Source organism: Cryptococcus depauperatus, chromosome 1, assembly GCF_001720195.1.
Source record: "Cryptococcus depauperatus CBS 7841 chromosome 1, complete sequence".
NCBI lineage: Eukaryota > Fungi > Basidiomycota > Tremellomycetes > Tremellales > Cryptococcaceae > Cryptococcus > Cryptococcus depauperatus.
Genome location: NC_089468.1, coordinates 1410943 through 1430092, shown reverse-complemented (window position 1 = coordinate 1430092; position 19150 = coordinate 1410943). Strand labels below are relative to the sequence as shown.

Here is a 19150-nt window from a genome sequence, read left to right as displayed (position 1 = left end):
GTCAAAACGATTGTGTCCCGATCTATGTACGTTACCTTGATATCAGTACCTTTGCGATAAGATAAAATTCAGGGACAAAGGTCCCTTTGGTGGAGCCTAATAGATAAAGGCGCGCAGTTCGGAATGTTCGAGCACGTTCTTAAGCGCCTATCTCCCAATTGCCTCCACCTTTCAAGAAAGTTCCTGACTGTTCTACAGTAGTCGTCTTCAACATGACGTAGATATTTCTTGTGAGTTCTCCAACTTTCCCATGAATTTAACAAGATATATAACGAGCACATTTTCTGCATCTTGGCCCAGATTTTTCAACTTTTAACATTCCAGCCATACTGTTTACACACTTGACCACATTTATTAATTGACTACATATCCCAACATGACAAAAGCTATTGGTATCGATCTCGGTACTACCTACTCTTGTGTTGCCGTTTGGCGAAATAATGGAGTAGAAATTATTGGTAAGTAACTTACAGGTTGATGGTGGCAGCATCAGCTAATAGATGGTGTAGCCAATGATCAAGGCAACCGAACCACCCCATCATATGTCGCTTTCAATGACTCTGAACGACTTATTGGCGATGCTGCCAAGAACCAAGTAGCAATGAACCCGCACAACACTGTGTTTGATGCAAAGAGACTCATTGGACGCAAGTTTGATGATGTTGAGGTCCAAGCAGACATGAAACACTGGCCTTTTAAGGTTATCAGCGATGGTGGGAAACCAGTTATTCAGGTTGAGTACAAGGGCGAAGTAAAAAAATTTGTAAGTAGCTTACTTGGCTGGAAATGAATCACCTACTGACATTAAACACCAGTCTCCTGAAGAAATCTCCTCCATGGTTCTTATCAAGATGAAGGAGACTGCCGAGGCATATCTTGGCGGCACCGTCTCCAAGGCTGTCGTCACCGTCCCCGCCTACTTCAATGACTCTCAACGTCAGGCTACCAAGGACGCTGGTACTATTGCTGGCCTTGATGTTCTCCGAATCATCAACGAACCTACTGCTGCCGCCATTGCCTACGGTCTCGACAAGAAGTCTGAGGGCGAGAAGAATGTATTGATCTTTGACCTTGGTGGTGGTACTTTCGATGTCTCCCTCCTTACCATCGAAGAGGGTATCTTTGAGGTCAAGGCGACTGCTGGTGACACTCACCTTGGTGGTGAGGACTTTGACAACCGACTTGTCAACCACTTTGTCCAGGAGTTCAAGCGAAAGAACAAGAAGGGTATGTCTTGTGTTGACTAGTTTGTGAATGCTTGCTGATATTCTATAGATCTTTCCTCCAATGCTCGTGCTCTCCGACGACTTCGAACCGCTTGTGAGCGTGCGAAGCGAACACTATCGTCTGCCGCTCAGACCTCTATCGAGATTGACTCTCTCTTTGACGGTATCGACTTTTACACTTCCATCACCCGAGCCCGATTCGAGGAGCTCTGTCAAGACCTTTTCCGATCGACGATGGAACCTGTCGAGAAGGTCCTCCGGGACTCCAAAATCGACAAGTCCTCCGTCAACGAGATCGTTCTCGTCGGTGGTTCCACCCGTATCCCCAAGATCCAGAAGCTCGTTTCCGACATGTTTTCCGGCAGGGAGCCCAACAGGTCTATCAACCCGGATGAAGCCGTCGCGTACGGTGCCGCTGTCCAAGCTGCAATTCTTACTGGCGACACTTCTGACGCTACCAAAGACCTTCTCTTGCTCGACGTTGCTCCTCTCTCCATGGGTATCGAGACTGCTGGTGGCATCATGACGCCGCTGATCAAGCGAAACACCACTGTTCCCACCAAGAAGTCTGAGGTCTTCTCCACCTACTCTGACAACCAGCCCGGTGTGTTGATCCAGGTGTATGAGGGTGAACGTGCGAAGACTACGGACTGCAACTTGCTTGGGAAGTTTGAGCTCTCTGGTATCCCTCCTGCTCCTCGGGGTGTTCCTCAGATCGAGGTCTCATTTGACGTCGACGCCAACGGTATCCTGAACGTCAACGCTGCTGACAAGTCTACCGGGAAGAGCAACAAGATCACCATCACCAACGACAAGGGCCGATTATCCAAGGAGGAGATCGAGAAGATGCTTGCGGATGCGGAGAAGTACAAGGCGGAGGATGAGGCTGCTGCTGCTGTTGTCCAGGCGAAGAACGCTCTGGAGTCTTACTCGTACTCTCTCAAGACTACACTTTCGGACAACAAGGACAAGTTTGACTCTGCGGACCACGAGACGCTCTCCAAGAAGGTAGACGAGGTCATCAGCGCTCTGGACACGATGCAGTCTGCCTCGAAGGAGGAGTTTGAGTCATTGCAAAAGGAGCTTGAGAGTGTTGCCAACCCAATCATGACCAAGTTCTACGGTGCTCAGGGTGGTGCTCCTGGTGGCTTCCCAGGTGCTGGTGCGGGTGCCGGAGCTGCTAAAGATGAAGGACCATCTGTTGAAGAAGTTGATTAAGTTGAAAAGTGTAATACAGAGAAGGTATAGAGGTTTGCGGAAACAATTGTCTTGTAACGAGTTGAAAAACAACAATATCTGTATTTTTAATTTATCATAGCATGCAGTTTTGATGTGGTTTGAAAGATTTTTAATACATTATTCAGAGATTAATAAGTTTTTGTAATTTTAGCTAATTGAAACGTCAAAAACTTTCATAGAGTTGTTCAGCTAATTTATCTTTAATTGAAAAATTGGATTATTTTCTTTTACAATTTTTCTTTACATTCAAATTACAACAACAAAGTCTAGCTTTCTTAACCAACTAGTTAGTTCAAGCTATCCGTCGATTATTGAATCAATACTATCAGTATGGCACGAAAACAACAATCTACTCCTTCATATGGCCCACCCCTTCCATCATCTCATCATCTTGTCCGACTTGGAGCTCCTCAAGGGTCAAACAACTATCTCTGCGTTGACGCTGAAGGGATTGAACGATTGGTAGAAGTATCTAAGCCTCTCAAAAGAAACAAGATGCTGTTCATCATGCGAGGTATGATCTTTCAAGACTACAATGTGTTGCAACTTGACCGAATCACAGGTGATTTTGCGGTGATCAATCTCTTTCCTACTGTTGCGGATGAAAAGACAAGACTTGTGGGGGAAATTTTGCATATCCTTGATAAAGGCGATGTGAAAGAATGGAAGAAATCTGAAAATTGGTAAGCTTTAAATCTTGACTTGAATTTCCTGATAATTCGCTAATATATATAGGCCGAGAGGTTTTGAGGAAAACCTTGAACCAACGTCTCGAGAATGTCAAGCGGAAGAGAAAATGGAGTGCGAAGAGCAAAGTCAAATGGAAGAGTCGGAAAGCAGACCTTGATTGTGTCGACAAAGACAAATCAATCTACTTTTGCTATTCCATGCGCATCAGAATCCATCTGAGCTGGCATTCATCGACCTGGTGCACGCGTATACAGACAATGACGCATCCTACAATGATCCTCTCATTGTGACCAAGGGCTGTTGAAGTTTGCATAGGTCATTCAAAGCGCTTAGTATGCCGCTCATGTTTATCAACAATATAAATGCATATTTATACCATAAGTTGTCTATTCTAGCCTATTCACACTGATTATAACGGAAAACTAAGGGAATCAGAAGCTTTGAGGACAAAAAGAGCTCTTCTTGGCATCTTTGTCCATACTGCTCTTTCCAATCTCGATACCAAACTCTCCATTTGGAACAACCCATTTTTGTTTCTCAACATCCCATATAGAGACATCGTATTGTGAAAGATTAAAGGATATTTTCTGAGTGGCCCCAGGATCAAGGTTAACTCGGGCAAAGTCACGCAAGACCTTTGGCGGTTCTCCAGATTCTGGAGGAAAGACAAGATAAAGTTGGGGAATCTCGCATCCGTTGACATCACCGACATTACTCACATCAACAGAAACTGTCCATTTAGGTTTGTGAAGGCTATTTGAACCATCAACAAATAATCAGACAGAGGAAATTAAATACTTACTAATCAAGTAGCGAATGTCCTGCTTCCACAGTGCCATTCGTGTTTTCATCAACCTTCGGGTTTTCCTCGTGTACATTTCTCTTTCCTTCTATGGCCTGCAAGCTCACTTCTCCGAATTCAAACTTTGTATAAGTCAACCCAAAACCGAATTCAAACCGTGGTGTAATGTTTTTCGCCAAAAAGTGTCGATAGTCAATAAACAGACCTTCAGTATAATCAACTTGAGTAATTTTGGGCTCGTTGGTATCCGTGTACACGATATCAGCTGAATAGTCAGACCGTTTCTTGGCAATCGTGTATGGAAGTCGACCGGAGGGGTTGTAAGCCCCATAGAGGACATCAACCAAAGAATTACCAGACTCTTGTCCCGGTAAACCTGCCCAGAGGACAGCAGTAACATTTGGATGGTCAATCCACTCTTCCATTAACATGGGGCCGACAGAATGAACAACGACGATAGTGTTGTTGTTGACAGCTGCGACGGCCTTGACGAGCTCATCGCCTTGGTTCCAAGCTGTGAGGTTGTTTCTGTCGCCCTCATTTCCGTCAACCGTGATATATCCCTCTCCAGAATCACTTGCAATACCAACAATAGCTACCTCAGCATCGGTGGCCCAGTAACTTGCACCGGAGAGGTTCCAATCATCAAGCCACCAATTAAGGGAAGTCTTGTCTTTCTTGGCCTGAAGAGAAATGGCAGAAATGGGGTCGACGAGATATGGGAAATTAACAGTACCTGAGCCCCAACCCATAGCAAGAGTGCCCGAAAGCCCTCCGCGGTCAGCAAAACCGTTTGGTCCTCGGAGGGAAGGGCCAAGGTCAGAACCGATGAGGGCAATACTGCGAGGTCTCTTGAGCGGAAGAGCGTTGTTTTCATTCTTGAGGAGTACAGTAGAAGATGCACCGATATGTTGAATGATTCTACAAGCCTCGTCAGAGATGGTGAGCGTAGGGATCAAGGCGAAAACTCACTCCCAATGGTTATCTTGGACATCCACATGACTATTGTTGGATCCAGCAGGTTTCCAGGAATCGAAGTTGACCTCAGGATAGCCCTTGTCTTGACCCACCAAGAAATAAGCAGCCATAATTCTCTCAGCCATATCGTCTAATCTTTCTTCACTGACACTTCCATTCTTTACGGATTCTGTCAGATTTAAACCCCAATAGCTGGTCAAGCTTCCCATTTCAATATCGCCCGGCATGGACATGTCCAAGCCAGTATTGGCAGAGAGTACTCCGGAATGCTGGGCGCTCCAGTCAGACATCACATAGCCTCGGAAACCATATTCCGTTTTGAGAATGCCGTTGAGTGTTTTCGGATCTTCACAAGCCCATGACCCATTGATAAGATTGTAAGAACACATGACAGAGGCCACATCGGCTTGGACAGCTCGGAGGAAGGGGTGAGTGTAGATTTCATGAAGGGTTCGGTCGTCAATGTTGGAGGAAGAGGTAGTTCGGTTGCGTTCTTGCTCATTGCCGACATAGTGTTTGACACTGAGCATGGAATAAGCATTTCGTCTTTTGAGACGGGCATAAGACTAACCAAGCTTGAACTCCAGCGTCCTGCATACCCCGAATGGTCATCTCGGTAGCCCAGCCACTCAGATAGGGATCGGCCCCAAAACCTTCCCAGTTCCTGCCTCCAGCTGCGACACGACCCATGTTGGTCATAGGCCCAAGAGCTACATTTACACCTTTTCCTTTGAACTCTTTACCCATGGCATAGCCTCGAGCGTAAATGAGATCTTTGTCAAACCTATACGCTGATTAGCTATTTGCAAGCAAGCATAATATTCAACTCACGTCGAAGCTACATTGATACCAGCAGGGAAAGCAGAAACGTGGTCTGTAAATCGAACACCCAGAGGACTGTCTTGCAGACATAAACCAGAAAAGTTTCTGTTGGGAATGGCTGCAATGTTGCCCACACATCTACCAATCTGCCATCCCACACCTGTCGTCAACGTGACCTTCTCCTCAATAGTCCAGTCTTGGAGGTATTCCTTGGCCTTGCTGTGAGCCTCAACCCATTTGGGGGAAGAGTAGACATAGGAAGCGTTGAGAGGCGCCGGTATCTGAGGCGAGATGTAGGTGATGTCTGAAGTATGACTTGAAGAGATGGTTTTCCCGTCAGAAGTAGAACTGCTTGGTGTAGGAGATGCAGTGTCTTGGGCAGACGCTGTAGCACTTTCACTCCAGGTGGGACTGTTGGTCATGCTGTATGAGGCCGAAACAGAGTCATTGCTGGCAGCTGAGCTTGACGTTTCATTGTCCGCTGTGGCTCTCAATGACAGAGCGTGACTCTGAGCTGTGAAAGAGCTGCCAAGCCAGAGCAGCGTGAGAGGAAAGAGGATCATGTTGACTGATGTGAGAGACGTATGTCTGCAATACAGTTGAGTTTGAGCAGATCAATAGAAAAATTATTTGCCTACCACAATTTTTTCTTTCTATAATTCAACAAGAACGATAGGAATGATGACAAGAGAGGGACACCTAGCTGCTTTTTATAACCACCCATCCACTCCACCTGTTTGCGACTCTTTCTCGCCCGAAAGCTTCTGTTTGCGGAAGTGGATGGGATATAGTATAATGTTGGACTCTAAAACATCAAGTTTTTTCCCAATTCACTGTTGTGAATGCAAAGAAGACTCATTCTTCCCGTCATCATTTGGCGGAAATGGAGCGATTCTCGGAAGTGGAGGCAGTGCCGACCAAAGGCATGGACGGAATCAAATTTCACAAGCGGTTTTTCCTATTTCATCTTATCATATCTAATCTCATTTCTCAACTTTAGCGGATCTGTCAATGGTTTATTTATTTCTTATTTTTTACCATTATGAGTCCGGATAAGGCTAAAGAAATTGAATTATGCCAAAGGTGTAACCAGGTAAGAGGATGACTTGGCATTTGTGTCGATGACTGAGATCCGCATGAGCAACTCGTTTTGGATCCTTCCGTCTCTGGGCTTTCGCAAGCTCAATACGCTCTCGTGACTTCCTCGCTCCCTTCAACCTCAGCCTCGTCACCTACAGATCCGGTTCGTCCCGCAGACAAGCTTGCTGCCCTGCCACCGTCTTCCCGTGAAGCTGCCAGGATATGGGCAGAAGCAAATGGACTGTCATCGCCTGGTGCTGGACCAAGCAAAGTAGGTGGCCGGAGTGTGGCTGAGAGTTTTGTATTGCTATCAGAGTCGGTCATGTACCCATCATTGAAGACACCAAACACGCAATCTTTCTCGCCGCCACATGTGGCTAATTTGACGGCTCACTTGCACGCCATTCTGTCTGCCAATACTCCCATCTCGCATCCTCTGTGCACGGAATGCACGGCACTCTTGACTTTGGAGTTCCAGAAAAAGGCCGAAGAGCTCGGGAGAGAAAGGGACGCTTACATAGGTTTTGAGCAAGGCATACTGAGAAATAGGGAACGGATGAAATCCAAATCAAAACGTGCACAAAGAGATTACAGTGACGAAGGTTTGGGAGAGGATGATATCGAAGGATCGCCCGAGGAATGGGAGTTTCTGCTAAAGAGAAAGGAAGAATTGAAGATTGAGGAAGCGAAGCTGAAGACTATTTTGGAGGAAAAGGAAAAGGAGTTGGACCAAGTACGGCAAGAAGAAATGCGAGTCAAAGCCGACGAAGAACAAGTCGAGAGGGAAGAAAATGAGTATGTGACTCGAGTGTTTGAATGGCGCCATCTCTTACCCCGTTACAGGTTCCTTCTCTCCCATGCTTCTCTTTCAGCACGCATCGCTCACCTTACTTCTGCACTCAACACATCACAAACATCTCTCCTTTTGTCTCGTTCCCTTCTCGCCCATCTCGAATCAACCAATGTCTATAACGATGCTTTTCAGATTGGACACGTTCCTCTTTCACCTTCTTCAGCTTCAAACACGACAGTGGGTACGATTAATGGGCTGAGACTAGGTGGGAGACCTGTGGTTGAATGGGAAGAGATCAATGCAGCCTGGGGGCTTGTGGCGCTTTGCTTACATAGAATAGCGGACAAAGTGGGCTGTGTTTTCGACAAGTACGTATATCTATGGCTAATGAACGTTACCAACATACATCTTAGTTATAAAATTGTCCCACTAGGTTCATCCTCTCGCATAGATGAATTACCGCCTTCTAAATCATCCTATGAACTCTATGCTTCGTCAGATATCACCCCTGCTCGCCTGTTGCAGAACAGGCGATTCAATCACGCAATCATTGCCTTCCTAGACTGTCTCAGGCAATTGATAGAGTTTGGTAAGAAAGAAGGAAAAGGATGGGCAACGGGTAACATTGAGTATGTCTTTCAAAAAAGTGAAGAGAAGCGTGCTAATATGAAAAACAGGATTCATAAAGATAAAATCTCTGGCCATTCAATCCGTTTACCAGGTATATCGTCCATGCCATTGGGCCTTCCATCGATGTCTATAATGGGGTTGGGAAGCGTAGCATCCTTGACCAATACAGCCGACAAAGCCAGTCCGAGTACGGATACTAGTGCTGAAGAAGGATGGACAAGGGCTTGTAGAGCAGTGCTGGGTGTGTTGAAACGGGTGCTTGTCATGGAGAGTGAAGCAGATCGGGCAGTGATTAGTGGATAAAAAGAGACTTGATGAACATAACGAATGCATCAAGATTACATGCTGTGTTAAATGCAATGTTGAAATATACCAGTAATACAATGCCATTCAAGAAGACAATTTGCTCTCCCCAGATCTACTTTTCTGTTTGAAAGCCTAACAATTATCAATGGTCTGTTTTCTTGGTATATTAAAACGACTAACCATTTACACGCGATACTTGTCTGTCCATCATACCTATTAAGCCTTCCCTCGTCATTCTCTCTTTCCATTCTTCAAGTTTTGCCTCGCACTGTCTCAAATATTCCAATAACGCAGGCAGATTTTCTGGTGTAAGCGCTACTACAATTTCTTCTTCGTCCTCTGTCTCTCGACCCGTCTCGCCAGCTATGTTAACTGCATTGCTTGTAGATGTACTAGCTGCATGAAGCCCGTCGGGGATAAGCTGTGAAGCTGGGCTGTGTGTATCTTCATCCGTCTTTTTCTCTGGCCACCCTATACCTAGTTTGGTGGAGGTATTACAGCTCCTTCTTTTGGGCTTAAGAGTCATATCACTCTCAGCTACTCCCTTTTCGGTTATTGTGATTTCTATTTCAGTAGCAGAATGTCCTCTGTGTAGATGAGGTAAAGGATCGCTGACAGATATGCTATTTCTAGTTACACCAGCAATTTGTCCGCTCAAAGATCCCGCAGTTTGCGGTCGCGCTTTTTCTTTTCGCGTTCGTCTTTTGTCATCTATTACTTCATCCTTGTCTTTGGTCAATCTTCCGCTTTTCTGCTCGAGAAGCTGTGTGCTACCTCTTTTACGCAGACTATGGGAGCCATCTTTCCCACTACCTACTGAAGATGGCGAACTATTGGATACGCCTACTAAATCACCCCAATTACCAGAACTTGTTCGAAAGATGTTGCGTATGTTGGGTCGCTTGGGTATTGCTGCTGGTTTTGATGGAGTGACAACGGGGACAGGAGATTGAGATGTGATGCGAGAAGATGATAGCTGCGATTGTAAGGCGAGAACTGTACCAGGTGTCGAGAAAGGAGAAGAGCTAGGTCCGAGAGCAGCAAATGCACTGCGCGAAGTTTGGTCTTGATCTTCGGCCAACGAGGACGCAGCAGAAGGAGACTGAGGGTTTCTTGACCAGCCACTTATCTTGGTTGGCGATTTTGGACGAATGGGAGACGTGCTAGATTTAATTTTGCCTTGATCCACTTCTGTAAAAACAATGCCTTCTCGTACTTTCGAACGAGACTTGATTCGTCTGGGTGCAGGTCTCTTTTCCCCGTTTTCACTATCGTATTTCTCTCTCTTCAAAGACCTTAAAAATTCTTTAAGTCCGGCAAGGCCAGCCTTGCTCATTCTTCTACTGTCCTTGAGTTTACTCGATGCCAATACGACATCAGTATCTGAAATTTGAGGAGAGGAAGTATTGATGCGAAGTTGAGTTTGATCACGAAGCATTAACGTGCGATTCAGCTGTTGGGTTTGATCAATCTCTGGTTCGGCAGTCTGCTCAAATCTTTCCGTTAATCCAGTTCGCACTGATAACGTAGTTGTGCCTCGCATCATGGTTGGACGTCCAGCACTTCTACTCAAGCTAGATTTATTGGATACTGGTGTTTTGAGCATTGTCTTGAGTACTTCTAATTGGCGCCTGGAAAGATCCTGACGGCCTGTCGAGGCACGCCATTGTTCAGGAGGTGGCGAAGCACGTGGGGGACCATTCAATGAAGGCGAGCCCTCTGGATCAGGTAAGGAAATTTTTCGGGTCGAAGATATAATTTGCAAAGTTGTTGCAAAGCTTGATGGAAGAAGCAGATAGGACGATGAAGGAGAAGGGGGAACAACCTGCTTTAAAACTTCTCCAGCAGATCTTGCTTCTTCAGTAGCTAATGTCACTCTGCGTTCTCTTTTTGGGCTCTCCACAGATGCAACGAACCCCCCATCTTTGCCCGTGGAGCCAACTTCAATAAGAACGACAGCCATCTCCCACCATTGAGCGAATTCGGCTTCCAGAGCATCGAATTTTAAGGTTTGGTTGACTGAACCGGCAGAGTAGATGTGATTACACAATTCGGAATGGATCGATACAAGGTTTTTGAGAGCTATTTAATCACCATAAATAACGCGCAATCATCCCGTATGAGACGACTTTGTACTGACTGTCTAAACCACCCGCGAACTGCCTGACAGCACTAATACCTTCCTTTAAATCCTTTTGCTTCTCCATGACATTCCTCGGAATCACAAAATCATTCCAACTTTGTCGTCGTCTCTGTTTATCCTCTTTTTTCTTTTTCTCTGCCTCTGCTAATAATGTCTTTTCGTGAGCCGCGGATTTCTCAACCTGATCGAGCTTTAAGAGCATAGTCGAAGAAATAGGGAAATCTTGATCCCATTGGTCCGAAGGTTGAGGGCGATGATTTGACTTTTGTTGTTGCTGCTGAGGCTGTGTGGGATGGTCTACCACTACAGGCGAGTCTGTCAGGTCATTGGTCTTGCTTACCTGATCTGTATCTTCCTTGACAGGCGAACCAATAACAGTCGCGAGAGGCAATGGTTTCCCTTCCTTTGGTTGCGTCAACATTGACCCAACATTGACACTTCCTCCCACACCAGAATTAGACGATGAGCTGGACGATTGAGTACCAAATTTCCAGCCACCAGAAATTCTACGCCCGTGCTTTCTAGACAAAGACCCAAGCCTTTTCACAGTAGATGCAAAGCTATTATTACCTCCAGCGTCTCCTGTTGAAGTGCTTAACGGGGTAAGTTTTACTTTTGACTTGGTTGGAGATCCCATAAGTGGCCATGTAGTAAGAGTCGAGGATCTTGAATACCCAGGTATTGAAGCCGATTCAGATAGACAGTGGGGATCATAGCATTCACCCTCCCGGTGATCAGAAGAACATGACAGCGCAGAGGCTGATATTTTGACTTTTCTTCGACTGCTCAGTATAGGCATGAATGGTGCAGAGGGCTGACGTTTGACGAGTTTCTTGCGAGGGGTGATATCGGTATCTGTTGCTGTAGACCCGGACCTAAGTCGAGACTTTTGTTCTTGTTCCCCTGTAAGAGAAGAGCTTGACTTCATTGAGAGAAGAGGTCGATGTGGCGTCTGACTCGATGAAGGGATTGGTGAAGGAGAGGGAGGTAAATCCTTGGAATATGAGGAAGAGTGTCGCAGGGGCTCGCAAGAATTTGGTAGAACATTTAAAGGGGATGGTATCTTTGAAAATCCTCGCGAGAAGGATAACCCACGCGTGGAGCGTGACCCGACTGCAGCTGCAGGTGGAAAGAGAGGCGATTTATCCCAATCCTCGTCCCATTCGTCTTCAAGACTACCTTCTTTGGCCAAATTTGACCTCTTTGGTGTTGGAAGAGAGAATTCGAAATCATCGTCCCAATTCTCTGCCTGTTGTTTTGAGCGTCTTTTTGAGAGAGAATTGCTGCTCATCTCGTCGGCCGGCCATAGACGACAGCCCAATAGTATGAAGGGAGAAGAGATTAAATATACAAGAGCTCCCAGTCTCTGCAGATACGCCTACGGTCAGTACATTGAAATCGTTGTGAAGTTAAGTTGCAAAAAGAAAAGAAAATAAAGTACAATCAACACATTCAGATGAAATGGAACGCGTCGCGCACAGACCGATTTGTGCTGAGCGGAGGTCGATTCTACTCCGTTGATAATCCTGATAGATGGTTTTCACAGAAAAAAAAAGTTCAAATGCATCTATAACACCAGACGCAAGATAAAAAGAGTCTGGTCAACCAGCTACCATGTCAATTCCACTTCCAAACACAATGCCCCTACTCCCACCTATATATCTGCCTGGTCAGGAGCCTCTTCCTCCTGGAACTACAGAGTGGGAGAGACAGGAGCTGCAAACGGCTTTGAAATATCAAAGATATATGGGGATGGTGATGGAAAGTTGCCCATTAAAAGTGGCTATTGCAGGTGTCGGTGGTGGGTGGTATCAATGTTGTATAAATCTACTCTAAACGGCATGCAGGTCTCGCTCTTGGTGGTTTCTTCTCCCTCATGTCTGCGACTTTTGCATATGAAGACCCTTTATCTAGGGCATCCTCTCAGCTTTCCACCAGACAACAAACGGCTTTTGTATTCAAGGAGATGGGAAGGAACATGTGGTCCAGCGGAAGAGGGTTTGCCAAAGTCGGTATGCTTTACTCTGGAGTGGAATGTTGTATTGAAGGTGTAGGTGCTCTGCATTTTTTGCTCAAAATCTTTTACTCATTCACTTGCCCTTTAGTATCGAGCGCGAAATGACATGTACAATGGCATATCCGCTGGCTTTATCACAGGTGCCATTCTAGCCCGGAATGCTGGACCTACAGCTATGCTTGGTGGTGGTGCTGCCTTTTCCGTATTCTCTGCAGCCATTGATTGGTGGTTGCGAAGCCCACCTAAGGAGTAAGTTTTGTTGCTGCGATTAAATCTGACATCTTGTTTAGGGAGATATGATCAAATAATCTTTTAGATACACTCAGCTCATTGTTGTAATGCTCTAAATCATGCATAGATATACCACTGATGTATCTAAAGTGGTTCAATGTTGCTCTATGCTTTGATTTTTCTCTTCTTCTCCACTCCCTCAAACAACTCATCAATTTCATCCCTCTTTTCCTTTTTCCTCTTCATGTCATTTTCAACTTGATTTTGCTCTTTCAAGATTGCTGTTGGCTTAGAGGGAGGAGCTATGGAAGCGGTCTTTTGGTGAGCAAAATGATGCTTTACAGACAAAATTTTCTCTCTCCATTCTTCAGGCCTACGATCAAGGAGCACTATATCTGCTCGACGAAGGAAATATTTCCCATACTGTGAACCTCCGAGCTCAGTTACATATGGAACCAGAGATCGAGCAATTTTTTCCTGCCCTCAAATTAGTATATTACCCTGATATTGATGCAACATACCTTCATATAACCATCAGCTTTCTCCCAAATGGTATCGACAACGCGACTTCCTAACTTGTCTTGGACCAACTCTTTATAACTCTTCATAAATACCAACATCAACTTCTTTCTGTATTTCAGTGGTACAGTAGATTCGATGAACACTCTATCCAGAAAACGGGAAGCAATGGGGGATTTTGCGTAAGCTAGAAGTGTTTCAGTCGGAAGGGATGTCAGACTGTTACTCGTCAACTCTCTTTGTCTATTGCCAGATTTGAGTAGCTTCACCTATCAAGGACAGCCTCATTGATATTTTCCATTCCCACCATACCCTGTAATATCAAACACCCTTGGATGTTGGGCGTCAAATCGTCTTTGTGTTTGACTTGTCTTCGATTTTGCCATGCAGCCAGGCGAGCAGCCGCAGCAGTTTCAGCTTCAGCAGTGACATCAATGTTGTCTGAACTCTCTAGTAATGGGTCTTCTGTGGGTAATGGTGCACCAGTCAACAACAATCGATATATCTATGAGATATCAGCATTCTGATTGTATTCTATAACACGACCCACAGGATAAGTTCTGAGAGTCATGAGACACGGGACAAGGACAGAAGTTAGATGAGCAGGAAGCTCGAGGCATGAGGAAATTAGTTGTAAGACATCGCTTTGAAATTCTTTAATAATCAATGATCGATCTACAAGTGCTTGGATAACACTGGTTCTTGCCGCCTCTATCACAACCTTAAGCTTGTATCTCGCGTCTGGACGACATGACTTACTAATTAATCCTCTGCCGCCACTGTTTCCTTTCACTTCCTCAATTAATTTCACTACTTTTTCCTTATCCAATCTTGCCACACCTTTAGCCACAACAAAATTGGCATACGGATGGCCAGCTAATTTCCCCAGCTTGCCTTCAAAGTACGTTTCCCATAAAGCGATAAAAGTCGAAGAGGGCGCGAGATGAAGAAGAGACTCAAAGAGTCGAGTGCCGGTTTGGAAAGAAAGCAATGACGAAACATATGGCTTTGCTTCAAGCTTATTCTCATTGCGGGAAGCGAGTTTAGATACTAATCCTTCAGTAATAATATCAAATAGTGATTCCTCTCTCTCTGCATCATTTTCGTTAACCTCAAATTCCAACAAAAGTTGTACTATTGCAGAACCAACGGCATCCACACCCATGGCCTTCCACTCCTCTTTATCGATATTTTTCATGAGAATGTTTCGGATTTCTCTCCTTGAATTTTCTAGTTGGCTTGGCAATTTTCGCTTGGACGCCTTGGAGTTGTTGATAGATTCATCTTCACCCAAAATCGATTTACCCTTGACACCCTGACCTTTTCTCCATTTACCTGATCGTTTGCTTCGAATCAAGCCGGTATCATCTCTACCCTCGCCTAAAGCAGGAAGTGTTCTTTTCGGAGTTAGCACAAGCATAAGAAGACGAATTGGAGGCGATGCGTGAGGAGATGATATGAGCTGTGGGAGGCAAGGCAGCAGATTTGATAAAAGAAGTGAAAAGAGAGATGTCATGGTCGGTAGCTGGCCAACCTTGGGGTCTTGCTTGGCTTGTTGAGGAGGCCAGATATCTCGAGCTTCGCGATCCAGCGTATCAGCAGCCAGTGTCATCCAAGTCTGCACAACATGACTTCCAAATCGGTGCTTCAAAAGCTGTTCCCATTTATCTCCAAAAGAATCGCCAATCACCCTTCGGCCCCAGTCGCTAAGAGATGGCAGCAATCGTTCCAGAACGATAGAAGTCTCGGGGTCTGTTGATGCTGATAGTTCGTGACCGCGAAGTTCTGAAAGGATAGAGGAGAGAAAAATCTGTCGGTCTACAAATTATATGCTGTCAGCCCATATCAATACACAAATTCCCAAGGAGATGTACCTTCTCGCTCTTCTCCTTCAGAGGAAACGCCCTCCCAATCTTTAATCTGCTCTTCAATATTCTTAAAATATGCTTTCACATCCGGATCTAAGACCCCAAATGGAAATTCTGATTCAGTCCTGGGTCCTCTAGTCCAGTCTGCCTGGCCTTCTTCTTGTAGACCTCCCATATCCTCATTCCACTCTTGAGCTTCTGGCACTGGTTCTACAGGGATAGGCCTACCTGCGAGCATGGCTGCCCTGGCAGGATGGATACCGGCAGAAGTTGAGGGCTCCGGTTCAATGACATGGCTCGTTGGCTGATCATTTCCTTCTTCTTGAACCTTTGCCTTTCTTTTTCCTCGTTTTCTGGCTTGTTCTTTAGGCATAATGCTCTAAATATTGTTTTTGAAAAATGTTTTGATAACTTTTTAAGATTTCTGAAAACAATCATCAGAAGATATCGTGCCTGGGCGAAATCTTAACGGCCGTTCAAATAAGTTTTGATAACATTGGCTTTTTTGGGAATTGTATGGACAAGTTAATGGTTGACAGAGTAATTCAAGAAGATCAATTTTTAAATTGAATTAGGACTATCAGCATGGTCAATGAAAAGTTCTTAGGTAAGCCCTGTATATATGTGAACTTCAAGCTGACTGGGAAAAGATCACAAGCCATTTCTATCTGACGCATTCAATGTTCACGCCTATACGAATGCCATTCTTAAAGGGCAGGTATATAGGCCTGACGAACCTGATGGGACAAACAAGAAGGAAGACAAGGATAGAGGCGACGCTGATGTTGGAGCTGAGCTCGCAAGACTCAATTATGGAATTGTGTGTTGGAATGATTGAGGACATCCGACATAACCTGACGTTTTGGTAGGAGGATGTTACCAAACAGCTCAGACAAGAGGTAGATATTGGCTTGTTATGTTACATGAGGGTAGTCGATTAATAATATAGCAATACAGGTCATAAGCTCGCATCATCTATTGCTCAATCATCTAACCACTTCTCTATCACTGTCTTCCCATCTCGCACCCATACGTTCTTCACTGACATCTCTCTCCACGTCCATCGACCGCCTACACACCAAGATACACACACCCTACACTCAGATGTGCACGTTAGTAAAGCGCCAACAGATGCTTCATCAACTTAATGAGTTGGCACGTCGTGCGAGCCGCTTTGTCGTTCTAGCTCGTCGTCTAGAAGGTCAGCTCGAACCTATGAAGGGAGTGGAATATCGAATTGGACAAGAAAATGGGGAGTCGGAAAAGAAGCGAGAGCTGGCTAAAGCAGCTTTGAGCTGTGCGGAAATAGATGCGATATTGAAGGAGAGGGATAATAATGAAGATGATGAAGACCAGCAAATACCACTGTTAGAACTTAATTTTGTGAAGACATATCTGCCATTGATCAAGCAATCAAGAGAAACTATCATAGAAGAAATGGAAAGCATGGTGATTGTAGGCCTCCAGGAATTAGTGGGTTAAGGATCTCAGGCGAGCATCTAATACTAACATTGTCTGTAGAATCAAACACTTTTAGCGTCGGCGCTGCAAACAGCTCATAATCTTCGACTGTTACCCGATCTTGTGGAAAACTTGTTAGCAGATCTCAACGATGCCGTCACTCTTCGAGTGACTAGAGCATTTGATTCCGCTGCAATATGCAAGGAAGCTGCTGCAAAAGGTGAGCCATCTCAATACAAAAAGATTGATCGTTGAAGACTGGTCCAAGACGGAGGATCTTACAGTACCCTCAAGTTTCCGTCAAGAAGCCGTTTCTCCACAGAACCAACTTCTTCCACTACCCAGCTGTGGATTAACATTCTCTGGAAAAGATTAGAGGCCGTCATTGACGATGTGGCAAATTGTTGCATTAAGGTGTACACGTTGGAAAAGGTTTTGAGAGCTAAGAAAGATAGTGTCACTCAAACCGAATTCATGGATGAAGTTATGAAGGTTTGTGCATATCCAAACAGTGGATTGAAATTGCCTGATAAATTTTTAGAAACTAGATGAAAAGCCAAGTTTTACCTTTTGGACAACGCTTGCAAAAACGTTTGAGGCTCAGTCAAAGGAAGTGACAAAAAGTTGGGCGTATAGTATGCAGATAGACGTGGTACTGACTTTCAAAAGCATCTGGATGGCTTCAACAGGCACTGAGTACAGGCTATCCTCGTTTACTTAGGCTTTTTCACGACTTCTTTTCCAAAATAGCGGTTCATACAGACACTGTCTATACACGCGAACATCAGAGGTATCTTTCTCTTCGATGTTTGATGAGATTAATGCTTACAATACCCTATAGTCCTGAAACGGTGCTTGTGCTTCGCTCTGTTTCTACTTTGGAAAGCCAATATCTTACTCGCTCTACTACTCGCATGAATGACATAGTCACTTCTGCTATCAGTCAATATCTTTCTGCTCGGGGTCACCCACCAGGACCGGGAGAAGGTGTGAGCATTGCGAGAACAATCACAAACGAGCTAGATTCGGCGAGATTCGATCCTCTTCTAGTCAGAAGTGTGGCGAGAAATGCTAATAGAGTCTTAACAGACTTTATGAAGAAGATGGAAGGAATGGTCAGTCACGGAATGTTTTCGTTATCTCTTAGTTTTATTACTAAGCTCTGTCTAGTTGATAAAAGACTTTACAGCGACAAGTCTCATTGGACCAAACGCCACACCTGCTCAACACGTTAATGCTCAGCTCGTCGGATGTCTTTACCAGTGTTGGCTAAATCTGTGGTACGTGAAACAAGAATTCGTGGGCAAAGTCTGGGAAATCATCAATCCTTCGATCGATGTTAGTTATCGCTAATACCACTATACCAAAGACGCTCACCTCTCTGTCTTAGTTGATCGAGTCAACCTTCAATCGCGTGACAGATTCTTTGGATGTGGCCATTCGTAAAGAAATAGCCTCCATCCTCTCTCGAATACACCGAGTAGACTTTGCTAAGCCTGTTGACCCAATGTCAATGGGCATGGACTCTGGCGGTGGGAGCCCATACATGCAAGATCTGATTGACAAATTAGGATACGTAAAGGGAGAAATACTTGGGCGCATGGGGCTGGGCGAATTCATGAAAAACTGGCGCGTGATCTTATTTTTCGCAATACAAGACTGAAATTGATGGTTGCTATTCCAGGGTGTTATCATTGAGCAAATTTATCATCAGGACATTCCTATTACATGCAAGTATAGCACGGCCAATGGGTGAGAGTGGTTCTCTCAAGTTGACAGGAGATATGACGGAGCTGGAAATGAGTGTCACCATTCTGCTAAATACTGGCAAGGTTCAGGGTGCAAAGAGTGTAGTGAGAGTTGAAGTGGTAGGCGACGAGTATCTGGCATTGAGATCCTTTCGGTGACTCCATCCATCATGTACTACTACCCTAGGCTGATCTGGTTACAGGACACTCTTATTTGCCGATCTCAAGTCTCTAGCCCATCCGACAGAAACAGCTCATATTCCACCTTTAATTGTTCTTCACCACATTATTGTTCGATCACCCTTACGATTACCACATGAGATACACGGATGGACAGAGGCCGAGTACGCGCTCTGGATAGAAAAACACAAGGACGAAAGGGAACAGTGGGAATTTGTCGAGAAGGCAGTCAATGATCAAACTGAAGGAGAAGTTGAAGGAGGTGACGGCGATGATGGTGTGTACATGAGGCTCATCAAGGAAGTACTTGCTCATGCGAGGCATGATAACAATCCTGAAAAATCCGCTTCCTGAGGTACAAGATAAAAACAAGGGACCCAACTTCAAGTAAAACTTTCTTACAAATTGTGACGATCT

General features: G+C 45.0%; 8 protein-coding genes across 8 annotated transcripts; 5 read left to right on the top strand and 3 right to left on the bottom strand.

The window, feature by feature from the left end:
* Window positions 1-376: 376 nt before the first annotated feature.
* On the top strand, window positions 377-2444 carry L203_100531 (heat shock protein HSS1; the record flags this gene model as incomplete). The annotated part of the gene is made up of 4 exons (XM_066209990.1): window positions 377-458; window positions 510-763; window positions 816-1227; window positions 1276-2444. The coding sequence occupies 4 exons, from the start codon at window positions 377-379 to the stop codon at window positions 2442-2444; spliced, it is 1917 nt and encodes a 638-aa protein (XP_066066087.1).
* A 351-nt stretch (window positions 2445-2795) lies between these two features.
* L203_100530 (uncharacterized protein) lies at window positions 2796-3312 on the top strand (the record flags this gene model as incomplete). Its single annotated transcript, XM_066209989.1, has 3 exons — window positions 2796-2979; window positions 3028-3148; window positions 3201-3312. 3 exons carry the CDS (start codon window positions 2796-2798, stop codon window positions 3310-3312), a joined length of 417 nt encoding a protein of 138 aa, XP_066066086.1.
* Window positions 3313-3586: 274 nt separating this feature from the next.
* Window positions 3587-6320, bottom strand: L203_100529 (uncharacterized protein; the record flags this gene model as incomplete). The annotated part of the gene is made up of 5 exons (XM_066209988.1): window positions 3587-3908; window positions 3958-4878; window positions 4930-5457; window positions 5507-5719; window positions 5767-6320. 5 exons carry the CDS (start codon window positions 6318-6320, stop codon window positions 3587-3589), a joined length of 2538 nt encoding a protein of 845 aa, XP_066066085.1.
* Window positions 6321-6799: 479 nt separating this feature from the next.
* L203_100528 (uncharacterized protein) lies at window positions 6800-8563 on the top strand (the record flags this gene model as incomplete). Its single annotated transcript, XM_066209987.1, has 5 exons — window positions 6800-6850; window positions 6899-7632; window positions 7681-7998; window positions 8044-8259; window positions 8308-8563. The coding sequence occupies 5 exons, from the start codon at window positions 6800-6802 to the stop codon at window positions 8561-8563; spliced, it is 1575 nt and encodes a 524-aa protein (XP_066066084.1).
* Window positions 8564-8678: 115 nt separating this feature from the next.
* On the bottom strand, window positions 8679-12000 carry L203_100527 (uncharacterized protein; the record flags this gene model as incomplete). Its single annotated transcript, XM_066209986.1, has 3 exons — window positions 8679-8698; window positions 8747-10648; window positions 10707-12000. The coding sequence occupies 3 exons, from the start codon at window positions 11998-12000 to the stop codon at window positions 8679-8681; spliced, it is 3216 nt and encodes a 1071-aa protein (XP_066066083.1).
* Window positions 12001-12347: 347 nt separating this feature from the next.
* On the top strand, window positions 12348-12979 carry L203_100526 (mitochondrial import inner membrane translocase subunit TIM22; the record flags this gene model as incomplete). Its single annotated transcript, XM_066209985.1, has 3 exons — window positions 12348-12510; window positions 12557-12759; window positions 12815-12979. 3 exons carry the CDS (start codon window positions 12348-12350, stop codon window positions 12977-12979), a joined length of 531 nt encoding a protein of 176 aa, XP_066066082.1.
* A 143-nt stretch (window positions 12980-13122) lies between these two features.
* L203_100525 (uncharacterized protein) lies at window positions 13123-15717 on the bottom strand (the record flags this gene model as incomplete). Its single annotated transcript, XM_066209984.1, has 6 exons — window positions 13123-13434; window positions 13479-13695; window positions 13746-13981; window positions 14027-14187; window positions 14236-15294; window positions 15351-15717. 6 exons carry the CDS (start codon window positions 15715-15717, stop codon window positions 13123-13125), a joined length of 2352 nt encoding a protein of 783 aa, XP_066066081.1.
* Window positions 15718-15929: 212 nt separating this feature from the next.
* Window positions 15930-19087, top strand: L203_100524 (uncharacterized protein; the record flags this gene model as incomplete). Its single annotated transcript, XM_066209983.1, has 13 exons — window positions 15930-15951; window positions 15995-16164; window positions 16214-16243; window positions 16302-16817; window positions 16866-17025; window positions 17074-17297; window positions 17347-17428; window positions 17475-17595; window positions 17647-17920; window positions 17976-18143; window positions 18196-18434; window positions 18490-18708; window positions 18757-19087. The coding sequence occupies 13 exons, from the start codon at window positions 15930-15932 to the stop codon at window positions 19085-19087; spliced, it is 2556 nt and encodes an 851-aa protein (XP_066066080.1).
* Window positions 19088-19150: the final 63 nt, after the last annotated feature.